A 16,994-nucleotide genomic window follows, 5' to 3' on the forward strand; every position below is an offset into this window, starting at 1 on the left:
TAATCCTTACCCATAAGCTCTCGACTTGCTCTTCATCCACCCCTAGGCACAGCTCCATACATTCCAGTTGCTCTCTCACATAAAGAGCAACTCCTCCACCTCGCTTTCCTGGCCTGTCTTTCCTAAAAAGCATGTAGCCATCCATGACGGCACTCCAGTCATGCGAGCTATCCCACCATGTCTCTGTAATGGCAATGAGATCATGGCCCTGCGACTGCACACAGATCTCTGGTGCTTCCTGTTTATTCCCCATGCTGCGTGCATTGGTGTACAGGCATTTCAGAGAGGTGATCGAGTATGCAGGTTTCCCAGGAGGGATACAAGAGGATCCTCCATAGCCACATCCCATGCGCACTTCCCTGGCTGCATTCACCTGCTGGAGGCATCCCAACTTGAGCTGTGTTTTGCCAGCTACCCTGGCACTATAACTCTCCCCTTCCCCCATCTTTCCTAGTTTAAAGMCCTCCTTACCAGGTTGGCCAACCTGTTGGCAAAGACCCACGTGCCCCCCTTCGTGAGGTGGATCCCATCTCTCCCAAGCAGTTGTCGATCTTCAAACAGGGTCCTATGGTCGCAGAAACCAAAACCCTGTTGCCAACACCAGCGGTGCAGCCAGTCGTTAACTTGGAAAGTCTGTCTCCTCCTCCTCCTCTCATCCATCCCCCTCACCGGCAGGATTGAGGAGAAGATGACCTGGGCTCCCAGACCCTTGACCACCATCCCCAGAGCTCTGAAATCCTGCTTGATGGTCTCCAGTTTGCCCTTGGTGTCATTGGCGCCCACATGGAAGAGCAGCATAATAATAGTCTGACGAGCAGACAAGCCTTGGTAGTCTTTCTGTGACATCTTGTATGAGTGTCCCTGGCAGGCAACAAACCTCTCTAGACAAGAGATGCAAAAGGGGAGGGAGGAGGGGTGATATTGCTAAGGTAAGTTGTTCTAAATGAAGCTGTAGTAGTCATGGTACTACACATATTTTTCAGAGAAATCGAACAGAGCTAGTGGGAGTGAATTTCCTGGTTCTTGAGCAAGTAGTATTGTTTCAGCACAGTTCAGTAGCAGATACGACATGAGTGATGAGCTACCATTGCTCTAGGATGTATGATACAGTGAATTTCCCTCACCCTAATCACAAGTAATCATCTTTTTGTACTGCTATTGATGTCATCTTTCTATATGTCTCATTCTGTTACCTTGTTTGGTGTTTTGACTATATCCAAGATTGATTTAAAACAGGTGATTTTAGGGAATTCAGGGTGTTTTTGTCCTGCTGTCTTTTCCATGATGCCAGGGCAGCTTTTATCCACAATCCTAGATATGTGGAAAACCTAGTCAGTGCTAGCCTAGGTTTAGCCAAGTTACTCACTTCCTAGGTAGCTGGTCAGTTGTCCTCCTCCAGCTATTGCACCTTGAGAGCTAGCCTGGCTGATCAGGCAGGGGTATCAGGCAACCAGCYTGATAGCCATCCCACCATCGGGCATTGATGGTAGCCTGATAGCCTGTCACAAAAGTGCACCAAAAGAGACGTCTCGTATGTACTGGCACCTGTAGTGATGGGTATGGAGGGTTTGTGGCAGTCCATGCCAGGTCTTCATGAGTAATTCAGCTGAAACTTTTTTTTTTTTTTTTTCTTTTTTAAGAAGAAGAAGAAGAAGAAGAAGAAGAAGAATGATTTGGTCCCGGGAAAAAGTATGCGTTTCCTTCCTGGCCTGTCTCCTTGTTTGTTGCCTTCTCCATCTGCTCATTTGTGTGGGGTTTTTTTCCTTTTCTTTTTTCTTGCAGTTCTCCTGCTGTTGCTCACTTGTAAGATCAAATACAAAAAAGTGTGTGTTTTACACTAGCTCTTTTACTCAATGACAACATTTTTTTTTTGTGTTTTCACTTTAAACGTTTAATTTTAACATAGAGGTTCCATGTGAGGAAAGAAGGAATAGGAGATGCTTAGATAACAAAAGGGGACCTAAAATAAATGTCTGCAGATTTTCCAGGTTACTATTTGCAGTGTTTTTCTGCTGGTTTTCACAAGCTCCTTTAAGTTTTGCTTACAGATGGAGCCCTAGCCAGCCTATTTAAAGCAGACTTAATTTTCAGTGACAGCTCCTCTCCTGTGAATTGAAACAGCATGGTCTGTATTTCAAATGGTAACCAGAGTATCTTCTTGATGAAGTAGCTCACAGAAGGTCTTTAGAGAGGCATGAGCTATAACCTGTAGTGCAGTCTAAATAACTTCCTAATAAAGAAAATGGGTAATTAGCAGTAACAGTGTGCTTTTTAATAAGAATTCCTTTGGGAGGAGAAGCAATAAGCTGGTGCTGTCTAGAAAAGGCAGAGTAAGAAGTGAGAAGTCAGCGTTCCTGCTGTGAACAGCAGTCCCCCAGCTTGCTGCTTGGGGTGCACATCAAGGAGGTATGCAAGCAAAGACAGGWCAGGTGCCCACTTCTCTTGGGACTTAGGGCTTCAGCCTTGAGCGTTCTGGGTCTGCGGTGACAGAAGAGTTAATAAAAAAGTGTCCCCAAGTATAGCATTTAGGAATAAACTTTCCCACTGAGTGTTGTAGGGCTAAACAGAGTTGTTATGCAGTGTAAATGTTGCTCTTATAAATGATGAGAATATCTACCTTCCCCATTATTACTGTCATTTTTCCTGATTTGTCTGGAGATATGGAATAAGGCTAGTTTCTTTGAGGACTTAGGAGAGAAAAGGATGTTATGGGGAAGGGACTAAAGCGTCAAGGTGTAACACGTGTGACAAGGTGTTTCCCTTGATAGGTGTGAGCTTAGCTGACCTTCTGTGGATGCCACTGGCTGTGTCAGTCAGCCTTCAAGTAGACGGTTCATGAACTTAAAAATGTCAGAAATGCCTCTTTAAATGGTCTATAAGCTCTCATGTAGCCATCATTACCCTTGTAAGGCATCAGGAACCAGATAGAGCAGCAGGATTATTTGTGTAAGAAGGTTTTGCATAGTTCATTTGCTTGTTAAACGTGCTTCTGTAGATTCTGCTTTATCTGTGTAAGTCCTTTTTATTCTATATTTGTTTACTCAAAGTGACCATTCACACTCTCTTAGCATATTTATTGCAATAATTGGTTAACACTCTTTTATTCAAGGGTCCTGTAAATGTGCTAGAATGTAATTGCAGATCTGTGCTTGTAGTTCTATTTCTCTTATTCACATATGGAAATTCTTTTTTGATAGGACAAATACAAGTCCTTGTTTTCATACTATTTCAACTCTTACAGAGTTTTCTTCTGTAAGTGCATGACTAATCTGAATGAAGTGCTCCATCACCTCTGAAAATGATACTTCATTTTATCTGTCAGGTTTTAAAGTTGCATTTTTCATTGTTATTGATCTCATCTTTTTATACTGGAAGTAGCAGAGGAGTGAAGAGGGAAGCCAAGTACTTTCCTGCTTGGCCAACAGTGTGCTGTGACACATCCTAGAGGCAGTTCAGAGGAGTTATTCATATCCAGCACCTGTTTCATCACAAATAAAAACAGGTTCTTTCTGAAAGGGATGGGGCACCCTTATTAGCGTGACACTGATTCTTTGTCATCTTTTTTGTTGCATATAGATCATTTTAGTACCTTCCTGGTTTTGCACTTTGGCTTTCTGTTTGCATTTCTGAACCACAACATTCAGTCTTCAGATCCCTTGTAAGTAGGAGAGGTTCAGGGAAGTCGCTGTATTTACTGATGTTTGCAAAAGGAATTATTTTTACAAAGTCAGCATAGTAGTGTGGACACCACTGGCTTCACGTGTTTCTTTCAATTCACCATCAGCTCTGGATGTGGCAGGGTGAGTCTGCCTGGATTTCATCCTTCAGTCTCCTCCTCAAGTCCATAGCACAGATGCCATTTCTGAGTTGTTGGATTGGTTGGTAGTGATGAGCGTGGGGCTTTACTGACTTGTGCTGCAGTAGTTAGGAGTCTTCTTGCTGCACTGCTTTCAGTTGGGGAAATGATAGAGGGGGATTAAAAAAAAATAAAATCCTTTATTTAATGATATTGGGTGACTGGGGAGGAGCATGTTTCTAGTCCAGCAGTGGTTCACATTGAATCTGGATAAGTYAGTGAGGAGCTTGGGGCAACATGTGCTGTACATGTCCTAGTCCTGCCTGTCTCATCAGGCTTGAGGCTTTGTGGAATCCTTGTTTTCCATTTCCTGGTGAAATTTATTCTCAGCTTAGAAAAAGGAAAGCTAGGAAAGGAAAGGAAAGCAGAAAGGAAACTGTAGGAAGCCTTTAATGTGTACTTTCCCTCCAGTTTCTCTCTATAGCTCTCTTAATCAGAAGTCTTGTTGGTTCAGAGAAATGCTGTTGCCTTGTTGCTTTATGAGTGCAAGTTGGTGGTTTTGCTGCATGTTAGCAGTTTCATATCCTTTCTCTTCCAACTAAATATGATTAGGTAAGGTGAGCTGTTGGATGTCTCCTGTACCCATAATATCTAGGTAATTTTGGTGCAGTGTGTGCTGAAAACACTACATACCTTGTCAGAGAGGGGGCATTTTTGCCCTACTCTGCCCTTTCCTGCATAATTGCTTGTGCTTCTGTGATGCTGAAAAAACTAAGTGACTTTTGAGCCTCTCACTAGCCCTATGCTAGTTTTCCTCCAGACTGGAGTGTGTCTGTCTTGGTTTTCATCCTCCCTTGGACTGAGGTTATCATAGTAACTAGCTATGCAGGCTCCTCTTTTATAAGAAATGGAAATGAGAAGTGAACTTGAAAAAATTGGATTCACTCCTGATATTCTTGTCAGGAATTCTGGGGTGACGTTTTCTGCCACTTCCTGCGATACCAGCAGCACATCTTGCACAGTTCATTGATCTGGTGAGCTTCCTTGTCCCTTTTTTGTTTCATACAAAACGTTCAAATAATTGCACCTAGATTTAGAGTCTAACAAATGCAGCTTAGCTCTTTGTATTATTTTGTTCTGTCTCTTGAAGCTTAGGTGCCTGTGTCTAATGCTGTCAATTCAAAGAAAAAAAGACCAGTGGCTTTTGTTCTAATAACAGTTGAGCCTTTTAAACAGTACTGTTCCCTAGGAAGGGAAATGACACGATTGGCAGCAATATTACTACTTTATTATTGCATTGCCGTTGTCACAGTGACCTTCCTTGCTTTAAGTTACACTGCTTCCCTATCACATGACTGAAAGGTAGCCAAAGGTTTTATCTCAAATTATTGCTAGAAGGCTACAGGGATCAGCGGTGTAGATAACTTGGCAATTGCAATATTTTTGCAGTATTAGGTGCACTTTTTCTTACATATTGTATGTGTTACTGAGGGAATTTTTGATTGTGTACTTAAAAATGGTCATGGCAGTAGTTATTTTTACTATGTTTCATCTTCAGGGAAAAGCAGAAATTACAATGCTCCTTGTCCTGAGAGGGCTAGAGAGAATTAGTTGCTCTTTGGTTGTCTTCTGTTATTGGTAAATAATCCCAGAGGAGGCCATGCCAAGTGGGGCTGAGATGTCCAAGGTCCATATTGCACCATTCATTTGTGGAGGCAGATGCACTTCAGAAACGACAGTGTATCTTTCTGCCACTTCCCTCCTCTCATCAAATACTGTCACCTCCATTCTGTGAAACTGGAAAACAACAGAGGGGATGAATGACTCATGCAGAATTAAACAGCAGTTCAGTAATAGAGTACACAGATTTATGTGAATGTTTGGTCATGGAGATCCCAGACACCTTTCCAGCAGGTGCACATATTGTCAAACCCCTCCCTCACTGGGATTTTGCTAGCCAGCTACCCTGGGCTTTGTTTCACTTCTTCCCTCATCTCAACATCTTGCTGATGGAGGCGATTTCAGGATGTTTTTTTTGACGAGTTTCTTGGAACACAGCATCCATTAATAACACCCCCACTGCAGAGGCTTGCTCTTCCCCACAGGTCTCTTTCTGTCCCTTTAAGGGTAACAGCATTAATGCCTGGTAATCATATTTATATGACTGACTGACTAATTTATTTGATCAATTTAAGCTGTCTGCCAGCTTGTGAAATATTTGAGAGCACACAGCAATGTTATTGCTTTTATGTATTATCCAAATTTACTCAACAAAATCCATTCCACTTGTATTTTGTAGACAGATTCTATGTAGCTGACAACCACGATGAGATGTTTCATTAGTCATTAACAACTTCGATATGCATTCCCAATATGATGGATTCAACCCTTAATTCTAGAGAGGAGTGGGAAAGCCACTGAAATGTCAGTCTCCAGGGGAAGTAACTATACAGGTTGCAGAGGAAGTGGACTGTGGAGTTTTATAAAGCATTAAACGTTTTTCTTCCTGTATTGCATAATTATCAATCAAGGAACACTTCCTAGAAAACTTAAGGAAGCATATACTTCAAGTGTTGGCTAAAATATGCCAGTATACCTTTTACTGGCTCTTCATTATTAGCAGGAACATGAGCTGTGTGTGAGGTGTGAACATAGCTCTTATTTTGGATGGTTTGCCTGTTCTTTACCTTGTGTAATGGTTTCATGGCCAAGGCTTTGCAAGGATTTCTGGAGTCCTTGTCTTCGCATGTAGTAGCAGAGGCAGGTTTAAGTGTCTGAGTACACCTGAAAGATTTTAGTATTTGGTTTTGTTTTAATTTGAACACTCTTCTACTAAAAGAATAATACATGTTTCTGTTTGGCCTGCAGGATAATATTTTTATTTCTTGCACCAGGATATCAGCTTTTTACTCATTTGTTCTGTAATGCACACAACACAGTCAGGATTTCCCCACGTGAGGAAAAACTCTGGGTGCAGAATTTCAGATTCTTTACAAATGTGAAAGCTGAGCATCTTCTGATTGTTTCTCAGAACTCTTCAAGAGGCTTTATATCTTATCTCTTTAAAAGAGAACAGATGTCTTTAAGATTCCTGATTCCTGGAAAATGGCCATTCAGACTACCCAAGCTGTCCCCTCCTGGCACCGTGAGTGGATTTTCAAAATGCATTTCAAAATATGAAATGTTGGGTGTTCCCAGTTTCTAAAGTTCCTTTTCAGACTATTACTTCTTATCTTGCTTTCATATCAATACCATCTTTTTCATTTTCTAACTTCAGGAACTTCCCAAAGATCAGAATGACAACTTACCACTTTAAAGGCATGGCAGAGATTGAGCACCAAGTAATAACTTGGCATTCAGCAGCCAAGCCAGGAAGAAAGCAGAGTTTTCTTAAGACTTAGGGCAATACCTTGTCTAAAGGGGTGTATTATTGTGTCTCTCTCTGCTGTTGTAATTTGGGATGGGGGGTTGTCTCTGTGTTACTTCCAAGTATTGCACAAAAAATAAATTGTAAGAGAAAAAAATTATATACAGATTTTTTTCCCTTTCTAGGATGGAAACTAAATGAAAATACCTATACATAACTCACTTCTATTTTTTTGGAGGTGAGGGAGAGATGTAGTCAGCATCCTCCCCCAAACTATTTTTGGGTTGAAGTGGAAAGGGTGTCACTCAGCTATCGGCGCAACGTCAGTACCACCTTCTGGTGAACTGGTGGCCTTTAACTGGTGACACTGGTTTGAACTGCGAGGAGGGGACATGCCAGCCGTTTGGTCTGGCGACACTTGTCCTTTCCTGGCATCTGTCTTGCATGCAGAAATCTGTTGTCTGCATCCAGTTCACTACAGCAACTTTGAAATTTAAATCTCTGCTCTACTTCAGGTCAATCAGTTATTGAAATGTCCTACTGTGCTCTGTGCCCTTCCAAGACAGGCTTATGCAAGTATGCAAATACCTAACTGTTCTCAGCACAGCTAGAAGAAATTCTACCTTGATGTGGTTTTGTTGTTGTTTCTCATGAGAAAAGGCTTTCAGAGACATGGTAAAAAATGAAGATACAATTCTTTTCGTCCTTCTCAGTTTGTTAGCTTTTTCCTCGTTTTCTGCTAATCTGCAGAGGAACAATGTAACATGTCAAATCTGTTTACCATTTGAACACTCTGAGATGCTTGAATGTCTCTCTCGTAATTTAAAAAATGAACTGACAGACTAAATTGTTTTGGGTAGACACTCTAAAAATACACACTCAACCACAGAAACTCCCAGGTAGAAATTAGCTGCCCCCCCCTCCAGTGCAATTTATGATGAGAAATGAACTGAGCTTTGTTTCTCAAAGTCACAGCTGTAGATCAGCTAGAAGCTTGACGGACTACTTGAATCCCAATAGGTGGCACATTGATCTACAGCTCCAAGAGCTGTGCCAAGAAGAGAAAATCAACAAGATCTTCACCTGATTTATGTAGGCCAGGCTTTTCTTCTGTGACTTGCCTTTCAAAGGTGATCTCTCAGAGGCGTAATTAAAACCTGATGATGTTATTAAATAACMGTGTTGATTTGTGTCCCTGGGTTGCAGCCATGCGCTTGTATGATTCTGTGGTATAGAGGTGGCTGGTTCCTGCTTATGAAAACGAAGGTTAGACAGTGCTAGGCCTAAGGCCGGAAATTTTGCACCTGTAAAAGATCCTGTGTAAAAGATCTCCAAATTGTTCTAACGATGGACCTCAGTTTCAGATTACAGCTAATCAAACTGCAAGGTAGTGGGGAAAAAAAAAGAAGAAACAAACAAATCCCAGAAGTTTGTAATTGGTAAAACTGAACAGCCTCTAAATTTGCCCACTCTGCAGAGGGGGGCAGTACTCTGGTAGTTAAGGCACTGGCCTGGGACTGGAGGGAGAGAGGTAAGAGCACAGGTTGGGGCTCAGTCTTACTCTGTTCTGGAAACTGCCAGTAACAGTTTTGCCTTTTTCTTCATCCTCAGCTTACCTGTCAAGAAGGGAAGGACCGTCTTTCGTTAGACATTTAAGCACTCTGAGCAGAACAGAAGCCTGGCCTGAGCTGCAGCTGCTACGCATGCTATAATGTGAATACTGCTAATGTGCTTCATTTGTGATGTTTCCATTGAACTGGATCATTTTGCCTAGAATTTTACAGACATACAAAAAAGCTACCTTTGAATATGGATTTTTTTCACCACTATCTAGATGCTGAGTGGGAATTTTGAAAAAGTTGTTTATTGTTTGTTTCTGAATTTTTCTTAGGGTTCCTTTAAGACATTGATCCTGCTTTCTAATAGGCTTAGCTTTCTCCTTTTATATCAATAATAGTGATTTTTACTCTTTTATCTTTGAACTGAAAAGTCAGAAACTGCAGTATGTAATCTAGTTACGTTTTAAAAAAAATGGAGCACCTCTAATTCTGCATTCAGTCAACATAGTAGATACAGTTTGGGGCTGATTATTGTAAGTAGCATGAGTTAGAATCGATGATCAAGTTTCTGAGAATCCCTAGCCTTTCCATTTATTTTGATTTATTGATTTTTATGAGGAGGAGCARTGATAAGCTCAGGCTCTGAGGAGAATCAGAAAGGCCGCTGTACGTCAAGGTTACTGTCTTGTTTCATGCTGTGACTTATATAGCCAAGGTACTAGCTGCATTCTTCTGCTCGGTGTTATTTTATTTCTTCTCATCATTATAGTATTTCATGACTTAAAGACAAGTGCCCTCTGAGAATCTGCTCTGTTGTGTCTCTAACAGGCTGAAGGTCTGATTATTGGAAGTGCTGAGCCCTTGCAGCTCCAGCTGAATGAATGGAAGCTGAAGGTGTTCTGAAAATCATGCCTCAGGCATTTTATTCTTTTAAAGGGATTGAGTCCTGCCTCGTAAATATAGGTCTCTGCTTTGACTGCACATCCTTTGAAGTAAATGAAGTTTATTTGATTAGAATGAAACCTGGTGCTCCTAAATTAACTCTCATCCTAACTACATAGCTGAGGAATTGATTAGATCTTAGTAAATTTGATGTTAAAATTAAGCCTCAAATCTACAATTAAGCTTCAGAGATTTGCTGTATAATTAGAATATTGCATCTTGGGAAAGATCAGGAACCATTTTTATTTGAGGCTTCAGGTGATTCTGAGCCTGACTCACATGCCTATGGCAGCAGCTGCTATGATGGCAAAGGTAATTAAACACACCAAACAGATGGATGTGCTGCTAAAGGAGGCACTGGGACCAAGTGGTGGCAACTGGCTGAGAGAGTCAGCCTAGCTGTGCCATTCACATATTCCTGCAGAGAGTCTTAATCCAATTTCTCCAGTTCCACTGAAAGAGGGCAGATATCAGAGACAAGGATCCAGTCTCAAGAAAAAGGGCGGTTTGTCCTGACGCACAATACTTCTGCTGTTCTTGTGGTGGAGGAACCTTATCTAAGTGGTGGCCATTTGATCCTGAAAGTAAGGGAAGATGTTGCTGTATGTGTATGAGTCTGCACCTACTAAAGTAGCCCTGCAAGTCATGGCAGGGTTTAAGGAGCCTTTTTTCTCCCTGGCTAAAGCCTCTTCTGTCCCCAAGTTCTTCAGAAGTGCCCAGAGGTTAGCATTGCTTCAGCCCTACCTTAGTTTTTGAAAATCCAGTCTTCACTCTAGGAGTTTCATAGCAGTCAAACTATACTCTCCCTTTTTGAGATCATCATTATAGTATTCTTTTATTTTGCCTTCCTTAAAGCCAGTGTTTGATTAAAGAGGAAAAGAAAGAAACAAAAGCAAAAAGAGACAGATGACAAGATCCATTTTTTGTTTTGTTTCCAGTTATTTTCATAGAAAAAGAATTGATCAGTTATATTCTCATCTATACATTTGTCTAGATTTCTGTGGTTACCTCTGTGGTGTATCCACCTGCAATATGGTAGTTTATCTGCTGTGTCAGCAGAGCTTCACATTTCAGTGTATACATTGATCTAATATTATTCTGTGACTCGTTGGGTTCGCCGTCCAGTTCTCAGCAGCCAATATGGTCCACACTGTTAGCAGTGGGGAAGGCTGGTGTTTTGATGAAGAAGCTTGTGGCTCTGTCTCTGTCTTTCCCTGTCCCAGCCTGAACTTGGCACAAACAAAGCACAAACTGAGAGAATATTCAGACAAACAGGTAGTTACTTGCTCTTGGTTTTGCTTCTGGTCTGCTGGAGAGAGGCTCTGTACTGTGTTTTATTGCTTTTTAGGCTGTAGACCAGGGCTGGCTTTTCAGAGTAATGATTTGGCATCCTTTTCTATTAGAACTGGGATTCCTGAGGATTATGGTATTTTCTATGCTGTGTAGTTGGGTTCTGTTTTATTTGTTTGTTTTTGAAGTTCCTGCCTGTAAATATTCCATTTCCCTTGTTTTTTTCTGTTTTTAGCCAGTGAGACCTGCAACGATTTCCACCCCATGTTCTTCACCCATGACAGATCATTTGAGGAATTCTTCTGTATCTGCATTCAGCTCTTGAACAAGACATGGAAGGAAATGAGGGCAACTTCAGAGGACTTCAACAAGGCAAGAAAAAGGGTGGGGAGGGACTAAATGGGCAGGATGGTGAAGCATGTCTGTGCTCTCTTCCCTAAGGGCACAGGGATTTACTGATCTCACTTCCACTGAATGCTGTGGAGTTTCATCTGTTCAGCTTCTTTGCACATCAGAGAGGCAGCATTTAGAAAGTGGGGGTAGGGGATAGGAGGTGTAAGGGAGATTTGTAGACCTTTTTCAGTCATGTTGCGGTGCAGACTGTGGAGATAAAAACCTGGCTTGAGGGGAAATTCTGCCTTTTAGTAATATTATGCTGAAGTGCTGCAGCCTCTAAGGTTGTAAATAATGCAAGGAGAATACTGTGGTGATAATTCTGTGCATCCCTTTCATTTCATATGAGCACTAAAATGGTAAAATATTCAAGAGTGGACACAATCCTGACAAACTGCGGTGCAGTGCAGCCAGCTAAAAATTCTTAAAAAACAAAACAAAACAAAAAAACCTCAGTATCACACCCTTTTTATTGAGGAGATAAATCTGGAATTGTCAGACAATCTACTGACTAGTAGCAAAGCTATGGAGAACAGGGCTGGCTGGCTGAGGAGGCCCTACACGTCCCAGTTTAAGTCTCTAACTTACCAGGAGCCTGGACAGTATTGTTTGCACTTTGCAAAACTGAGAGGCTCACACTTTTCTGGCCAGCTGGCATCCTTTGTGGACGTCCTTTAACTGGATCTTTAGCCTATGAGACTAGATGTTGGTTACAGAGATGTTCGTTGAGAGCGAGAAGTGGACTGCTACCCTGTGTTAGCATTTGCCATATAGATCCTGTGAAGACACCAGACATGAACGTTACGGGAGAGCTAATGAGAGCGATCATGCCTAATTCCTGATTAGAAATGGCCTGTTTTTGAAATGGTCTGAATGTCCATTTTCCCCTGCAGAGTCAGGGTGGATCTTCAGGATGCGGTATGGAATAGCCATTGTTAATTTATTTTAGGTAAGATAGTTGGCAGCAAGGCCAGAGTCCTGGCAAAAGAGAGGGGAAGTCCAAAATGCCAACTGTTTTGCCTCAATGACCTAGAGGCTTGTTCTTGCCTGGAACTTCTGACACACTTTTCTTACCAAATGGTCCAGAAGAACAGAAGGAGAATAGCAAGATAATTCAGTGAACAGTATGGAAACCTGAAATCAAGGTCATAAAAAAGCAACAACTTGTAAAAGGCTACTTCATAATATGTGGTTGTCTTAGGCAAGTGTATTAATAAGTGCCTATTACTTACAGATCTTTTATCTTAATGAAAAGAAGTATTTGTGTATATAATTCCCCAGAATTTGAGTTTGAATATTATTAGTAATCCTAGGGAATTCAGGTAAAGAACAGTCCTGTTTCTAGCAGCAGCCCAAACCACCTAAAAAGAGAGTGAAGAAACTTACTTTTCACTTGCTGTGGAGCTTCTTGTAAGATCAAGCAGTTTCTTCTGTGATCTAACTAGCTTGTTATTTTTGCTGTCTGTTATTGAAAATGGTGTACCTTCACCCAGCAGCCCTTTCAGGCTGAGTAGCGTGGGTAGTAGGTCCTACTGCTTGTGCCATTGCAGATGTAGGTGATACTTACCCCATAGGACAAACAAAGCTCATGTATTTCCCACCATGCTACCAGTCTTCGTGTGCGGTGATGGCAGTATGGTGAATGAGAGACAAACCCAAGATCTCTGTCTGCTCAAGTCACTCTTGATTTCTTAACACTTTTCATAAAGGGGTGGGAATAATAAACTCTTTTGACTCTGTCATTCTTAACAGTTCAACCATTATGTTCTGCTCATCTAAATCCTGTCTTCTAGTCAGAAAGAGATTTTGTGTTCTCATCCATTTCCAAATGACACGTGGTGGTGAGGTACATCACTCAGCTGATAACTATCAGTGAGTGAAGCAAACTGTTGTTGTGTGGACTTGTGAAACACTTCTGGATTGTGGGGGATGATATGTTATATAGTGGTACCCAAGGTTTACCCATCTGGTTAGTGGGTGACAGCTGCCAGTGTTGATGGCTTTACCAAACCAAACAATACAATTTTTAATCCTTACTGGCAAAGGCTTTGGTGATCAGGGTGATCATATTCTTTCTGCATCTTCTCTGTACCCATTTTCAAGCAGTCAGTGTTGAAAACTTGGCAGGCAGAGGCCACGTGGACCCAGGGAGCATTCAGCCCCCACTTTGAGGAGTGAATGGAAAGAAGGCAGGTCTTACAAGTTGCAGTAGTCTGGTTTATGTGAAAAATCCTCTTTTCACCTTTCTTTGTATTACTGTTTTTCAGTTTCAATAACTTCATTGCTATGGTAATGTATGAAACACCACTTTCCTACTGTTTGTTATTCCCTTGGGTGATAGGATCTTTCTTTCTCTTCCTCCTCCTTCCCCTCCTCCCCCAAAATCTCCAAAAAACATGATTGGAAACTCTCAGTATATTGGATGGTAGCTTTTAATAGCTGGAGTTTCTGTTAGAAAGCTAATCTACCTGCTGTGATCTTTAATAATAATTGAAGAAAAGAAGCTTTTTTTGTTTAATTTTAAATTTTTGATTAATCACAGGAGATTGCACATATGAGAGATGGTAGGTCTGTGTGCACATATGAAGATTTGTTTCCTCATCTTTTGCATTGGAGAATGATAGGTGCTAAAAGAGGTGAGGTAATTGGATATTTGCCCTCAAGTTTCAGTGCCTATTCTCAAGGGCTTTTGATGGCGAAACAACATACTTCTCCACCATAGTTACTCGGTCCATGTTGTGGAGATTTCATATCAGTTTGTTCATTTTAAGGCTTTAAAAAAATAATTAAAACAGCACTTTTTTGGTAGTTGGAAAAATTTGATGGTGTTTTAGTGAGACATTTCTGATCTCATGCTTTGTCTTTTAGATTCTCATTCATTAAAACAGACACCTTTTGTCAAGCTCAACTCTTACACTGCTATGTGTTAGAAAAAATCCTCAGATCTCTATGGCGATAGCATGATACTGTCAGACTTAGAGCCTTTTTTACAGTCTCTCAATATACTAGTAGATGTCTGAATAGAATAATTCAGTCAGGCAGCTAAGCTTATTTTATGCCTTTATAACATTTTAAGACATACATAATTCATGCCTGGTGAGTTTTCTAGGGGAATTAAGTGCAATTAGATAGACAGACATGCAAGTGGCAACAATTCTATTTGAAACCTTTTTGTTTTTCTTTGAGCCTACAAATGATCAAAGGACACTTTACAAGCTCTGTCCTCCACAGTCATTTGTGAGCAGACAGCATGGTTTACAACTTTGAAAATATAATCTTGACTCCAAACTTTACATAATTCTACATGTTTTATCACAGCAGAAGAAAAGGTTTTGTACTGATTTCAGAGTCGATGGTGACTGCAAAAATGCTGGACTGAGTTTGCTCATATTCCAGCAGAAATCAGAAACCTTTGTCACCAGTCCACCTTTTAAATGGGTGCCCATCAGTCAGTCCTCCCTTGCATTGGGACCACCTACTCTGCTCTGCCTGCTTAGGGTAATCAGGCCTAGCTGCCCCACAGGCTACTAAGTACTTCACTTAAGAAGGTTTTTTTGGGTTTTGTTGGGGTTTTTTTACATGATGGTAGGTGGAATTCAAGGTAACTGCCCCACTGTAAAGTTCCTCCAATGGTGCCACATTAATGTAAATTCCCAATGGAAAATTCTGTGGTGATCTCCACTAGCTGCACTTAGGTAAATGAACCTGGTTAGCCCTAATTAGAATTTGCATTGTGATAGCTATCTTGTATTAGTGATATTGTAAAATATACCTATTATTTGCCATGAGACAGGACCTGCACAGATAGGAAGGACATTTGGTAAGGGACAAGATGATCCTCTTGCCTCTGTTCTCCAGATATTTCAGACTGGTGCTTCTTACAACTTTGAAGTTCACATGCTAATAGGAAGAAGAGTGAACAAATGGATTATTTTAATTGCAGGGCCAGCCATAGCTTGTCTTATTAGACCTGCAGAACAATTTGTTAATTCTGTGTGTAGTGAAAAAAAAAAAAAAGAATTTACTGCTTCCAGTCCCACTGTGTAATAGAGAGCAAAATTATTTGATTCACCCACTGAGGTTTTAAATCTACTTTGCAGAGAATGGGTGCAGTGTATAGTGTATAGGGTTCCTAGATAGTCAAAAATTACTAGTTGTGACAAAGACATAGCTTGTCTTTTCAACATGGCTGAAGTTAAGTAGGGGGCATCAAAACTGGAAAAACTTTAAAACTTGCATGGTGTACAGCACTTGAGATCAAAGTCTATTGTATTCACTGAAACTACAGGTTTGGGGAGCAGGAAAGGGGGTTGGCTATTGCTGCTACTGATTTTTCTCATTACTGAGAACCCTTGTTAACTTATTTTGCCCTCTGGCCATATATTTTAGATCATTGTAGTATAAAATGCCAACTTCTAAATGTTAGTACGAAATTTTATTTTGTATTGCAGTAATAAGAATAGCATTTTTTCTGTCTTCAGCCTTTTGGCAAAGCTGGCATTCATTTCTCAGTGGCAGACCTGTGTACCCCTGAGCAACGGGGCTTGTGCTGCATGCATATTTCGGTGCTGTGCCAAACCATAGCATCGGATCCCTGGTGCAGGAGTGGGGTCTGCTCTCCAAGACTGTAATATGTGTCTCTGACAGCTATATGCATAACAAACCGTGTGTTGTATGGTAATCAGTATAGTGGATATTGTTCACAGTGGCAGCAGATGCAACCAATAAATGCCCTACGTGAGTTCTGTAATTAAATACTGAAGCAAACACTGAGGCATTTGATAACCACGAGATGTTTATTGCTCATGCTCAGACCCTGTGAACATTTTTCCTTGCTCCATGACAAGATAACGGAAAAGGCAGCCAAGCATAACATAAAAATGAAAAATATTGTTTCTGTGCTCAGTGATGGTTTGGAAGCGCCGTGCTACAGATTTCTTAGCTTCTCTAGTATTGTCACGTTTTAGGTAGCTTTAGGATGAATAATTGCTGAAGGCTAGGTTCAAAATATGACTAATTGCTCAAGGTCAGGATTTTAAAGAGAGTAATTGTGTAAGTGGTGTTCTGTGTGGAAGCAGGCCACATCGGCCAACACCTAAATCATAGTGTAGCATAACCATAAGGGAGCAAAGGCCTATGGAGGCCATCCGGAGAGGGTCAGGGCAGCAACACGAAGTGGCCATGGCAGAGGACCTGTCGCCCGCTTTGCAGGTCTGCTGCAAGTAGGGGAGACGCCGGGGTGGGCTGCAAGCTGTGGGCAGCCCCATGGGACACGTGACCCTCACTGCAGTCATGCTGTCCCCCTTTTCCCAGCTGGGCTGTGTGGCGGTGGTGGCGGCTCTGGAGGCCGAGCGGGTCTCCTAGTGTGCTCCAGGGATCCCCTCTAGCGGCGGGAACGACATGCTGCACTTCTCCGCACTTTGCAGAGCTGGCTGAGTTGCAGTAACCCCATTTCGCAGGACCCAGATCAGTGGCCTGACAATGAAGCAGTGGCAGGGCCGAAAGCAGAAACATGGTTGCTGGCCGATTCCTCCTTCCCCCTTTGCTGCCCTGTTTCRTGGCTCCCGACTGGGGCGGCAGCCCCAACGGCGATGCTTCATTCTGCGTCTGTGCCCTTCTCCCACCCCACGTGGGGTTGCTGGAAGGA

At 41.7% G+C, this 16,994-nt stretch overlaps 1 protein-coding gene across 1 annotated transcript in view; it reads left to right on the top strand.

The window, feature by feature from the left end:
- The window catches only part of LOC112974603 (engulfment and cell motility protein 1-like), a gene marked incomplete at its 5' end in the record, with an annotated part of 183,896 nt that overhangs the window by 64,107 nt on the left and 102,795 nt on the right, over positions 1-16,994 (top strand). Inside the window, one exon of the mRNA XM_026083741.1 lies at positions 11,190-11,326. Within this exon, the coding sequence (XP_025939526.1) occupies positions 11,190-11,326 (137 nt within the window). The remainder of the gene's footprint in view (positions 1-11,189; positions 11,327-16,994) is intronic.

The sequence above is a fragment of the Apteryx rowi genome, unplaced genomic scaffold (genome assembly GCF_003343035.1).
Source record: "Apteryx rowi isolate R43461 unplaced genomic scaffold, aptRow1 scaffold_613, whole genome shotgun sequence".
Lineage (NCBI taxonomy): Eukaryota > Metazoa > Chordata > Aves > Apterygiformes > Apterygidae > Apteryx > Apteryx rowi.